The 13,332-nt window shown below is 42.6% G+C and overlaps 1 protein-coding gene across 7 annotated transcripts in view; it reads right to left on the reverse strand.

Annotated features, from left to right (window-relative positions):
• Nucleotides 1-204: 204 nt before the first annotated feature.
• Nucleotides 205-13,332, reverse strand: part of pcdh19 (protocadherin 19) — a 54,983-nt gene continuing 41,855 nt past the window's right edge. For all 7 annotated transcript variants that reach the window (XM_069694227.1, XM_069694224.1, XM_069694223.1 and 4 more), the window contains exon 5: nt 205-2,907. In XM_069694227.1, coding sequence (XP_069550328.1) covers nt 2,348-2,907 — 560 coding nt within the window. In that variant the 3' untranslated portion in view covers nt 205-2,347. The remainder of the gene's footprint in view (nt 2,908-13,332) is intronic.

Here is a 13,332-nt window from a genome sequence, read left to right on the forward strand (position 1 = left end):
AGTGGCCGTTGGTGGTATTGCACGTTAAGGCACTGCGCAATGGCTTCATTTTTCAGCGGAGTGGTAACCTGATTCAATAGCCATTGCTTCTCATCAGTGATTACAGTAATCTGTACGTTACTCTGTATGTGTACATGATGTTCATGATGCTTTTCAACTTCAAACTTCCCTCGTGTTGAGTAAAAACAAGGAAACAAAGCAGAGAACATTTAATAGTTTAATTATAAGCTGCTGTATACATTCAGTGATTATTCCGATTTTCATGTTGCCAGAAGCCATGGGTGAGACCAGCAAAACATTCAGCTACAAGATCTAGTTTGTTGTATGCAATTTGTCCATGTTCATTCATATTTTTCCACATTGTACATAGTTTACTGCAAAGCAACATAAAACCACTTTGCTGATGTGCAACACGGTTCTTCCAAGACCTTAGTTGGTTCAAACACGATTCCACCCAGTCTGTTGTGTGGTGCTCGGAGGAGGGGAGAGCCCTGTTCGTACCGCCTGGTCTCAACCTTATCTGTGAGATCAGCTGAGTCACAGATGGCACAGTGTGACAGCAGTGCTGAGTAAAGCTAGTCTGCACATCAGAATGCCCTCAGATGAAGCTGAAAAAAATCTTGTTTAAACTTGATTGGGCCCAATAGGAAAGCCAACCTATTGCACAGATAAAATAGGTGGAACCCTGTTACAGCCTGAAGAACACTGGAAGCTGTTCTTTCTCCTCCTTAGATACTAAGATTAAGCAACATCCTGCAATCTTTAAGGTTTTGTTTGCATCTTTTTTGGTTTCTTTTGCTATCTCACTCTAAGCTCATAGAACTGACACATTAATGTTGGTGCTGAAATTGCTTCTTTTTTTTTTGTTGTTGTATATTTTTTTTGTTTTTTTTTGTCTTTTCACATTTTCTAGTAGCCCACACAGAAACTGGATGGCACAAGAACTGACCAATAAGAAACTCTTTACAACAAGGTAGACTGCAAGTCAACAGTTGCCAGGGATCACACAGTAAACAAAAAAATAATCCAAGTTCATTTTGAAAATAAAAAACTAATCAGGTTCAATATAAAAGCAAAAGACAAATGAACAAAAGCAAGTTAATTTCAAGTATAACTTACTCATAAAATAACTACACAGCATTAAATATTCTCATTATACATTTTTAAATTATTTATAAAATATATTTTGGCATATATGTTTTTTTATTTTTGTGTTTGTGTAACAAACGCTACTGTAGCTTCAGTTGAACACCAATGTTTATTCATTTTTTTCTCTTGAAACAAAACATTAAAGGGATTGTCACATAACAACAGGTTATTAAAAATGATAATAGTAAACCCTATACAGAGTTTCACATAGCAAGACATGAGTGACGATCCCTTCTATCCTAGCCCCATAGTCAAAAGTCAAAAAAAGTACAAGACCAAAGCACAAAGTTCTAATTTGTGCTCCACTGGCTACAATCAAGGTTGGGCACAGGAGATTTCAAAAGCAGTAAGTCTTTTTTTTTTTTTCATACAACTTAATTTGAACACGAGGATCTGTCTGTCCCACTTCCAGTGTTCAGAGCGGCTTGGCAGATAGCGAGAGTTCATTTAGCTCCATCAGTGATAAAATATAAATACTGTAAGGACCTCACAGTCTGATGACACTAGGATGTCCTCGGGGATACGCGGAGAAAGTTTCTCTTATTAGTCTGGGAGAGGGGCAAATGAGACCGACAGGCCTCTCCTTCCTTCTCCTGAATGCACTGAAAACTGTCGGAGGAGTAAATTGACGTTATTTTTGGATGCGTCCTGCGTATATCTGCTGCTGTTTATTACAGTGACGGAGCTCACTATACAAAGGAACAAAGAGCGATTTGGCAGCTAAAACAGACTGCAAAACCAAAGAAGGCAAATGTCAGTTTGTGATACAAAAGTAGTTCAAAAGGCATAACTGTACGTATGAACTGGCACCTCAGGTGTCCAAACATGTAGTGTCCTGCTTTGGCTCAAGGGCTGGAGAGCTCCACTGGCCGTGTCCACGCAGTCAACAGTAACCTGCCTGTCCACTCATTGCAGACTGATAGAGAGAAAACTGAACATAAAGCAAACAAGGAAAAAAGTACTGCGACTACAACAAAGCCACATCCACTACCTCGCTCGAGCACACAACTAGCTGCAGCATTCTACAGTTCATTCCCGTCAGCCCCAGCTGGTTCTTGAGTTTTGTATACTGCAAATGGGTGTCTCTCTATGTCCACAGCCTGACTTTCTTCTGTGTACACACAGCTATTGCGGAGTATATATGCGAGTTTACACTGTATGTGTGTATGCATGGTGGCGTGTGTCATAGAGAAGCTCGCTAAAGCACAATGTCTTTCAGGCGCTTGCTGCTGGGGGACTCCTTGTCTCGGCCATCGTGGAGAAGCGTGTTGATCTCCCGAACGGCCGGCTCACTGTCCTTCCCCTCCGGCTGCCGCAGCAGGCTGTGGTTGGCGATTCGCTCTGCGTCGCGGCATTTCAGTGTGTTGTAGGCAGACGACGGCTTGGATACCGGGCTCTTCAGGTGCACGGGGGAAGTGATGGGGCTGGCCGCCTCACGCCCGTTGCCAGCTTCGCGAACAGCCCCTCCATTGGCCTTGGGGCTGCACACCTGAGACTCCTGAGTCCGCTTTCCCTTTATGTCTCCCCGCTCCACGTCGTCAGGCCCATCCTTGCCAAAGGTGGCAAAAGTCCTCTTGGTTGTGCCGTCCTCGTAGTGCGGCACGTCCACTGTGGTGGCCTCGATAGACAGAGCAATGACATTACGGCCGTGCTCGGGCGACTTGGTACGTGGCGGGATCGAGACACGAGGCATCCAGCAGCGGTCAGAGTGGCCGAGGATGCGACACTCGTCCTGGCAGTGAAAGCCCTCGCTGGGATCTGTTGGAGAGAGAAAAAAGAAAACCCGATTGTTAGATTTGATTTTCGACTTGGCACACACATCTCATCATAATAACTCTCCCATGTCATCCTCATTTGATTTAAGTGTGTCAAACCTGTCATGAAATAACAGGAGAAATAAATGAAAAACAATCATGCATTTAGTTGTAATTCAAACAGCCCAAGTTGAACGTTTCTGAATGATTTTCTTTCACTTCGGTTCCATCTACATGTGCTCAGGACCGCAGTCCCGTTAACAACCCTCACTCATAACCAGAGCTGGATGTTTGGGGCAAGTCTAATATGCCAATTAAATTACGTATTGTTAAATCAAAAGTCCATTTGCAGCTCTTGTATAATTGGGTTTTCTGTAGCAACATCAGATGAAAGGCAGGTTTAAGGAGTGCAATCAGATATCTCGCAGAGAAAGACACCAGACGAGTTGCGGTGTTGCTGCCTGGTTCATATCTCACTCCCTCTCTGTCTCTGTCATCTGGCGCCGAGTTATAAATATGTAATGATGTTTAACGCTGGAGTGAAAAAAAGATTTGTCTGAGTCTGTATAACTGCGCTCCTCTGTACTTTGTTGTGCTGGGGGAAGAACTTTCAAGAACATTTTTGCATCATTATAACAACAACAAAATAGCCAAAGTCTAGAATTCAAATGCTGTAATTTTTGTTTGTTTTTAACTCACAATTACACTTTAACAGTCAGTACTCTTTTAAATCTGTAGATTATTTGATTTGTCTTGTGTAGATTTGATAAGAAATGCTGTTCATGACAACAGATTTAAAGCACATTAGTAGCACACAAGAGAAAAAAAGAACAATTCATTTCCCAGAATCCCTCTATGCAGCTGCACTGTGGTGTTTTCTACCAGCTTCAATCTTAAGAAAGAAGCTGCCACACAGATACACCATGACACATTTCTGTGCTCCACGACTACTGTGTCACTTCTCGCAAGAGCCCCTTCCAGAGGCCCAAGGTGACAAGAAGGGATTGTGAGAGGGATTGCGATCGACCCAAATGCATACGCTTACATCTGGCAATCGCAGCTTGACAGATCACCTAATTAAAATCACTAATGATCTGTTTTTCTCCCTTCTTTTCTGCACTCACGAGAGGCACCTCTGCTAAGGCCCCGGGGATCGATATTTAAAGATCGGAGACAGGCTTTTCAGGGGCAGATATGCCAGAGCTGTCTCTCATAAAGTATAATCTGATGAGGCTGACAGATAACATAGTAACTAAATGACTGAACGAAAGAGTAAAGGGTATCATTGGCTGCTTTAACCCAAATATGAGGAGCGGAATTCTGGAGCAATTGTCTTGCCTGTGGGCAGAAAACATGAACACCAGCACCAGGAATACACATCATGAATGACCAAGGTCCTCATGTCTGAAAGACAACTGGTTCAGAAGGAGACAGAGGCGCCGCAGAAGAAAACTCCTTTGTTCGGGTGTGTCTAAATGTGCACACACTGACCCACACAGACGTGGCATTAACTCAAACAAATGCAGATTTAGAAATCCTCTTGCTTTGCAACAAGCATCTCAGATGCAGTCAACAGTAACAATTCAGGTAAACACATATCTTCATAGCTTAGGATTTCTCTCAGTGCAAAATATCAAAATATGAACTCCATATTATGCAGGACGCAGCATAAACAGGGAGTTTTATGAAGTCGCTATATAGTTAGTCATTTGAGAATGCCAACATGCAAAAATTTGCAAAAGCTTATATACTGTATATATATATATATATATACATATTAAATTAATGCTGATTGGTCCGCAGAACTGCAATGGCAGCAATCAAGGAGACCAAAGGCGTAAAGCTGCAGGTTTTGTTTAAACTAATCAGAATATAATAATGCAATCACAACAGAAAGGCTTTACCAGGTACCAAGAACATAATGGAGGGTGATGAATAGGAAATAAATATATAAAAATAAAAAATATATATTAGATTGTCCCGTGCAGCAGCAAGCCATTCCTTTTGTGTCCTTTTTTTTTAATACTATGTAGCTGCTTTATCAGCAACAGTATGAATGCAAAGGAGAGAAAAATGTCATTCGCTGATTTTGGTCCTTTTTTTTTTTTATCCTTGTTCTTTGATAGATTGCTAACAATACAGATTTGTTTGGCAGTCAATCTTTCAGTCATGACGGCAACTTAAAGTTATATATCTATTAATCTAAAAATTCTCCCAAAATCTAGTTTGACATATGTGACAAAGTAGTTATTTTTCTCCACTCATTAAAAATTTACAAGCATCTTGGTAATGAATGCAATTTCCTCTAAACACTTTGGCTTATTTCTATAGCCTAAAGCACTTTCTAAGGCATGAAAAGCCTCCAGGCACAAAGAAATATACACAAGTTGTATGCTCTCCACTTAGCAGTGCACGCATATGCAGTGAATGCCATTTTCTCTCCTTTGCTTTAGGGGTCTATGGGGGAGCAACTGGGTTGTAAATGACATTGTTATCAAAGCCAAGTGCTATTAACACTCACACATCCTGCTCTGCTCAGAGCTTCATAAAACGCAGATGTTGCTCTAAAAGACCCACAAAAAATGGAGGAGACAAAATTCAAATGAAATAAAAAAAAGTGACAGGCCATCGACCTCTGACAAAACATCATCTCCTCCTATTTCAAATAAACCCCGAAACTGCAATGGTAAGAGTTGAATTAAAGCCTTTTACAGCAGTACTTTGGAAGTCAAGTACAAGTACAGAATAGAAGACAGTGACGGCACCGACTGCTGTGAATGTGTATTGAAATTCATCAGGAGAATAAGCTTGCCAATCAGTTCCAGGATCAGACTTAAAGTACAGCACAAAACAGGATGTCATTGGGAACGTTTCCGATGTACAAATTAATACGTAATAATTATTAAGGGAGGGGGAGGCAGCTCATGTTTTTAATGTTGTGCTTTTAAAAATACAAGAAAATCTAATATGTATGTACAAAAGTGTATGGCAATGTGAAATAATACATATTACCACTTCAAACGCAAAAGCCACATTCTCCTGATAGTGCTGTGCATGTTTTTCTATTTGTAGTTACCTGCAATAGCATCACTTCGCATCAACACAGGGAGAAAAGCAGCATGCTCACTGCCATTTCATCTCGCATCCGCAGCCTGCCAGCAGCCTACGCGATCCCGTCTTTCTCCCTCAATCAGATGAAGGCATCTGAACTTCAGGTTTACAGCAGACAGATCTTTAGCTACAGCGTGGGAATCCCACAACCTGACAAGCTCATTGCTCAATTTGCCCTTGTGCGCTTCATGTAATGATTCCTTCATGTTATACAGCTGCGGGTGCTATTTGTTTGTTGTGAATGTAGAAAAAATAAAGAGGAATCAGCAAAAGACTGAAATCCTCTGACACAAAAGGGAAGGGATTGGTTCACTGAGAGCGGCAACTCCCGGTAACACTCCCTGAGCTTTCGCCAGCTATTTTGCGTCCTGTTTGACTAACACACACACACACACACGGAGCCCAGCTTGGAAAAACACGGGCGCTTATCCATCCAAAAAAGCAGCGCACACAGCCTCAAGGTTGAAAACCCTGATGTTATCCTGTAAAATGAGTGTAAGCAGCCACGAGAAACAGAAGGCCAGATAGGAGGGCCGGAGACGGGGCTGAGTGGATGTGAACCCAGACTCAGGTGACAAGATCTTCATCATTCTGTATTTCTCGGTTTAACTGGAACCACAAGACGATGGGGGACTCGCAGTGTGACACAATTCAGTCAGTTTGGCTTAACAGCACGATGGAGCCTAAAAAAAAATTTGGAACAGCAGTGTGGCATGATAAATCATTTTACAAAGAATGTCTGCCACTTTTGGCTTAAACTACTTTCTTTGTATTTCCCCTGTAAGCTGACATTTTTGTTGTTGTAGCGGTAACAATAAATGTCCTGATTCTGTTTGTCATTTGAAAATAGATACCCCTGACCAGACAGCCAGACAGTATAATAATGTACATCTCCCTGTGATGTGGCTGGCATCAAGGACAATAATTTGGAGCAATTTAAACCTACATCTACTTTACTTGTGGCTTGCAGACTTTGCCTTTGATTTCCCTTGTTTCCCTCGCTGTCTTTGATATTAAACACCATTAAAATTCTGTGACAAAGCCATCAAACAGCCTGTCTATAGTCTGAAAAGACAATTATTCAGCTCTGTTGACTGAAAAATTATGCTCTGTGCCTATTTTCCCTGCTGTGTAAAATCCAGAAGAACTACATCTACATAAAGTTAAATAAATGTGACCACAGCCCTGAGGACCTTTTCTGAGGACAGCCAGTCCTTGCTGCCATGTGTGAGCAGCGAACAGGTTTTCACTTGCTGCTAAAATGTCGTCCACTTTTCCCCTCGTCGTGGTATTCGAGAGTATCTATGACGGTTAGACGGCTGTTTTCTAATTGCTCTCCATATTAATTTTCCATCCTGGCAGTCACATGGCAAAGATTGATTAAATCTAAATTGTTACTACAGAGTCTTGATGGAGCCTGTGATGCAGAAGCTGATGAAAGTATCACAGGGGAGGGGAAAAGAAATCTGAAGACATAGCCGAAAAGAGGGTGACTGTCTGTGGTTGCTGCTCCGATTCCAAAGCGTGCTCGAGACCCAACAGGTTTGGCCCCGTCTGATCCTAACACTGGGAATGGAGCTTAACATCTAGTCTGTCCTAACTGCAGCAAAGGACAGTTCTACGGCCAGCTGAGGCTGAAGCTCGGCCAAGCAGCCTCCTGCACTACTCACCAGGGAAAGTCCAAGCACTGCTGTCATCCCAGCCAGCCAATTCAGTCTGTGGGCCATAAATCAGCCCGGAGGCTTGGCTCCTGCGGGAGCGGCAAGATGGAGTGTGATGGTCTTGTTTTTACAAACAGTAGAGGGGCACCCTTACTGCGCCACGCAAGCCATCATTCTCTGCACAGCACCGAGCCCTCTCCTTCTCCCTACAGCATCTGGTTCAGTCACATCAAGCTATCGCCCCGAAACCCCCAGATCCATCCCTCACAGCTCCCCGCACAAGGCCATCCTTTATGCCTCTCCTCTCCTCCCTCCGTCCTCCTCTTTCATCTAATCAGTGCTGCTGTCTCACGTACATTGATGTAATTAAATGAATCCTTCACCCAAAAATCTCTTCCTCTCACTTCTGCTTATCTGACCAGAATTCCTTTAACTCTCCCAATCAAATATTACTCGTTGAGAAAATTAGACACACTGGGCAGCCTTGTTAGTACTGTCATATGGCGGGTGAAGCCAAGGGTTCATGTGGCCCTGGTTTTATTTCTGAACATTAGTAGCAGTCAATTTATCAAGAACAAATTTCACTGTCTAATCCATCCAGCGCTGCGGAGAGTGTCTGACAGCTTGTCACTTCCACCAGGCCTGCCTGCGTCCTCCCATAGAACTCATGTGAGATGACAAGTTAACATAATTCCCAGCCACTGGTGCAGTTTCTTTTCTATTCAAGTGCTTGTCAATAATTGTTTTAAAAAGGTTTTCTTCCACTGCGTTGCAGCCGGCCCATCCAGCAGAGCATTCTGTAACAGGTCCTGGTATAAAGAATGAATTTCCAAACTGGTGTTGACAAACAATGCACTCGCTTCTAAATTGGTACAAACAGCATCTGTTTAACAGCTGTGTAACAGCAGCAGGCGGGAAAAAAAGCACCAAAAAAAAGCGATCGCTATGCTGTTTTTATAAATCACTATGTCATCGCAGAGCACTATTTTACTCAAGGGCAGGACCACTAGCCAATGGACTGTTTGATGTAGTGGAAACGATGCAAGCTGGTTGTCATGATGACACACGTGGGTGGGCTCGTTTCAATGCCCGGCCAACAAATACCATTTTGCTGAGAGGATTCTCTCACCTTACACTGCCCTCTTCCTACTATGACTGGCTCCTAAAGGTCTCCGTCTCTCGCCATCTATTTTTTTAAGCGTTACCCTAGTCTCCTGTCATGACATGTGCAAAACCTGGAGGGGCAGGATTTAAAGTGGTCAAGTCTTGTGTGATCGATATGTTTTCAGAGCAGTCAATATTATAATTCCTGCCCTCCTTTTCATACATTACATGAGCCAGTGACCATTTAACTCCCTCAACAGGCACTCTGCACTGGATTTAACCCAGGCAGGAAAGCATAAAGAGCTCGGCCTGGCGGCCCAAGGCTGAACTGTGTTAATGAGGTAGTAGAGAGGTTCTCACAAGTTTCCAGCAACCAATACAATACACTTACAGTATGTGTCCACAAAACCCTAGAAAGCCTGTGGGAAGGCCGGTATTATGTCTGCATGAAAAGAGCCAAACTGTTCGAGCACGGTGCCAATCCAACAACATGCAGAGACTTTGTAGAGAAAATGACACTCTTCCAGCGTGCATCCCTCACCGGACAATAAAATACTTATCGTTACGACAGAAAAGTGACCGCTGGCCAAACACTTTCTGTTCAGGTTTTGCTGTCCTTACAGCTAATTGCTAATATTGTTGTCTAAAAAAGATGATGAGATTGTCATATTTAAATCCTCAATTTAAAGATTTTGGGGGGAGGCAGATACTGTAGATGTGTTGGGCAGATAAGAGAAAAATAAACTTTAATATTTGAAATGTAAACTCCTATTCCCCTTGCAAATTTGTTATGATGACGGGAGGAAGATCATCAAGTTTATTTTGGTTAGGATTTAATTACAGACAGCTAATTACTACAAGTTATAAAAGAACTTGTAATATGTCTTTCCTCAGCGACGAGATAATGATGCCAACCATATCGCTGTCACTGGGAGAAGAAATCAGTTTAATAACTTTGTGGTCGTAAATGAGATAATTTTGTGGCCATATATAACACCTCCAAGAAAAACTAATCAGGGGATTTAATTCATTGATGAATTTCATCCGAGAGAATTCATCTTTGGGGTTAAAAGTGTTTTACAGGGACAATTATTTCAGAATGTGAAAGATACAGGATGAAAAAGAACGCAATTAAAGTCAAAAGGAAAATGAAACTTGAGCTCTGAAACTTCTTCACATTATTCGATTTATTTCCATTTAAAATAATTGTTTTGTGGGGGGAACATTAGGCAGGAAGGAACATCTCAAAAGTATCTGAAGAAAAATGGGACAGAATTGTAATTTTGTTTGATTGGAGGAGCATTTTCTGTGAAAATATCTGCTGTAGTGCTGCACAATTGGTTGTAACCACTTTCCACAAGACCAACATTAAGTGTAAGTAAATTACGGGTACCACAGTTACTGCTATGTGACTATTCCCGACCTTAACTTCACTTTCCACAAGTGACAGTTAATAAACAGATGCATAATTTACAGTTACAACCACATTCACTTTGCTGCTTTTATGGTTTGAAGCAGCAGAACTCAGATAATAAACGTTACAAAGACTTTTTCAAACCGATTACATTACATTACGCCTAACATATTACAGGTATTGGGTTGTGCTGCGATGTCCTTCGCTATAATGGCACAGCAAATATCACCCTTGTCAATTGTGCGCATCCAAATTGCCCTTCTAATGATGAGCTTCAAATTAACCTGCGCTCAGGCGCTCCAGGCCCACAGCAACAATACAATGCGCTCCCAAAACTCAGCACAGCAGGCTGTTGGCGTCCCAATTGCAGACCTGCCCACTCCACCTCGCCAGCCAGCCAGCCAGCCAGCCAGACCGCTCGCCCGCCTGCCTGCCTGCCTGCCTGCCTCTGTCTGCTTGGCTCGCTTCCTCCACAATGCATCGGCAGAGGACATCTTTAAATACACTGGAACAAATGCAGCATTTCTGTGTTTAAGCTTGACCGAGCTAGCGAGCTAATTTGCTCCGAAACCCTTGAGTCTGGGAGAAACAAAGGGGCAGAAGCAGCCTTTTAAATTACATCCATGAATGGGGTTAGGGGGGGGTAGATGAAAGTTAGACGGTGAGCGGAGATCGCAGAGGAGAAGGACGTGATCACTGATGTCAAAACACTGAGGAAAAGATTGAGGTCACTTCATCTCATTCTTGAGTAAACCAAGAGTGACAATTCGATATTAATCAATGAATAAAGGTGTCCCGTTAACGGTAATATAACCCTATTAGAAGTATAAGTGTTTCAACAAACTTCAATGGGCGGGAGAGGAAATACAAACTGCACAAGTCAGGGAAATATAATACTGGAAAATGGAAAACTGTGCTCCGTATGGTACGCGGCTTTTCCTTTATAAAAGAGCAATTAAAGATGTTTCACCAACATCGAGATTTCTACTTAAAAATCAACATTTTCTTCCCAAACAAACATGGCAAAAATTGATTTAAGTGTTTGCAACAATTTATAATCAGCCCAGGAAAAGAAAACATCACTGTATATTCTCAAACATTTGCAATGAAGAAACATTTATAATAGTTTTCCTCTCTTTAGTGTTACTTCTCAGAGCCATGTGAAATAAACACAATACTGTCTTCAATGATTCCAAACAACTATGGATGGCTCACCGGGCAGCAAACCAATATCTTAGAATTTCCTCTCCCTCTGTGCCTCCAAAGAACAGCCTTACATAATTAATACAATGTGGCTTCTCATTCAGTCATGTTCACTTTGTGTTAGCCAGGTCTATGTGTTTTATATTCCATTTTATCTTGTAACCAAAGTACCAGCATGGCTCCTAGTCTCTCATGTTCTCAATTTTTTTTTCTTCTTCCTTTAATTTTTTTTTTCTTTATAAATCCACTTGTCCCCTTTTCTCAGCAGTTTTAACAACCTCTGGAAATAGGACAGTGTGACATGGTGACTATGGCTGTGTGGTGTGATGGGCAGGTTTAACTCGGTGAGCAGAAACACACAGTACACAGTAAGAGGAGGTGGGCCACCTTGGGAAACAGATCAGGGCTTGAAAAATAATCCCCTCCATTTCCCACTGAACCAGATAGACAACGTCACTTAGGGCAGATAAAAGAAATAAGAAAAGCCCAGCGAGGCCCCCGTTGCGTGGAGATGCATTAGATTTACACCTACTGGGTCGAGGAAAAGCAAGGAGGAGGCCTTTCTAACACACTTCCTATTTCACTGTCACAAAGGACAATCTGTTTGGCATCTGGGACGCATGTTGATTCTCTCCCAGGTTCTCCATTATCCACCACAGTGAGGTCTGCACCATGATACCACTTAATCTAAGACAGTCAGAACCAATGTCCGTAGCATTAGCCACCCACCAGCCAGCGCTGCACTAGAGAGGGGGATTGTCAGAAACGAGGCAGTCCTCGAGGAGAGCTGCAGCTCGTATCAGAGCAGCACAGATTGAAATGGAGGTGGGAGACTAGTCTGAAGAAAAGAGAAGGAACTAATAGGCACATCTTCTCTGATTTGAGGAACATGGCTATAGCATACATAAGGATGATGGCATGGTTTTGACACAGTGGTAGTAATTGGATTTCTCGGGGCCCTGTGCCCACTCGTGATAACATGCTGAGCTGTGACATGAAAAGTCCTTATGTGTGGCAAGGGAGCAAGGTGCAGCGGAGTGGAAGTGACAGGTGTCAAAGATCCAATTCCCTCACTCCTCTCGATCCTTGACTTCCTTTTCTCTGGAGACGGCAGAGGAACAAGCTGCCCCGTGGTAAAGCCAAACACCAAGCTTGACATTCAGTTGCAAATCCAAGCTAGTTAAACCTACGGAGAATGCAGCAGCGGAGGAGGAATAAGGAGGAGGAAGGGGGGGGGAGGGGGCTGTAAGCACTGTGGATATAAGAGGTCACGGCCTGATTGCTTGCTTTATTTATTTTCTGATGCTAATGTGAGCTGAATACAGAAGGATTTCTACCACGACCTGGGGAACACACAATGGGGTTTGAGACCCGCGCTGCAAGATCTTACAGATGATGGAGGTAGGGAGGGAGGTGGTGGTGGTGGTGGGAAGGGGGGGGGGCGTTATGTGTGGCAACAGTCCCTCCTCTGTCCTCTCCATGCATTCTGGCCTCGTCTTTAACAAGGACTGCATGAGAAGAGGCACATCATTAAAAAGAGCCATTTTGAGATTTCCCTGTCTGCCATTAAACTTAACAGCCGACCTCTCTCATTACCTTTTATCCTCCCCTTTAAGGAGGTGGGGAGAGACAGGGGTTTGAGAAGTCACATTTGGCTGGCAAGATGCATCCATTAAGTGAATTCTGTCCATCATTCGATTTTACAAAGAAGAAGAAATATCAAAGGCTCCTGGAATTTATCAAAAGCATTTTGTGTACACATTTTTTAATGGTATTTCTGCAGATAAGCAGATAAATATCGCAGTTTCTGCACTTTTTACATATTTCACAATAACCCGGTTTTACATAATATGCTAATGTGATATGATAATTAAGTTAATGCCCAGAAAGATATGTGATAGCCTAAAGGAAACAACATATTAGCAGCACAATGCAA

Source organism: Brachyistius frenatus, unplaced genomic scaffold (genome assembly GCF_029030835.1).
Source record: "Brachyistius frenatus isolate BFR_SWC_R1_liver_20210118 unplaced genomic scaffold, ASM2903083v1 Contig_17, whole genome shotgun sequence".
In the NCBI taxonomy this organism is placed as follows: Eukaryota; Metazoa; Chordata; class Actinopteri; family Embiotocidae; genus Brachyistius; species Brachyistius frenatus.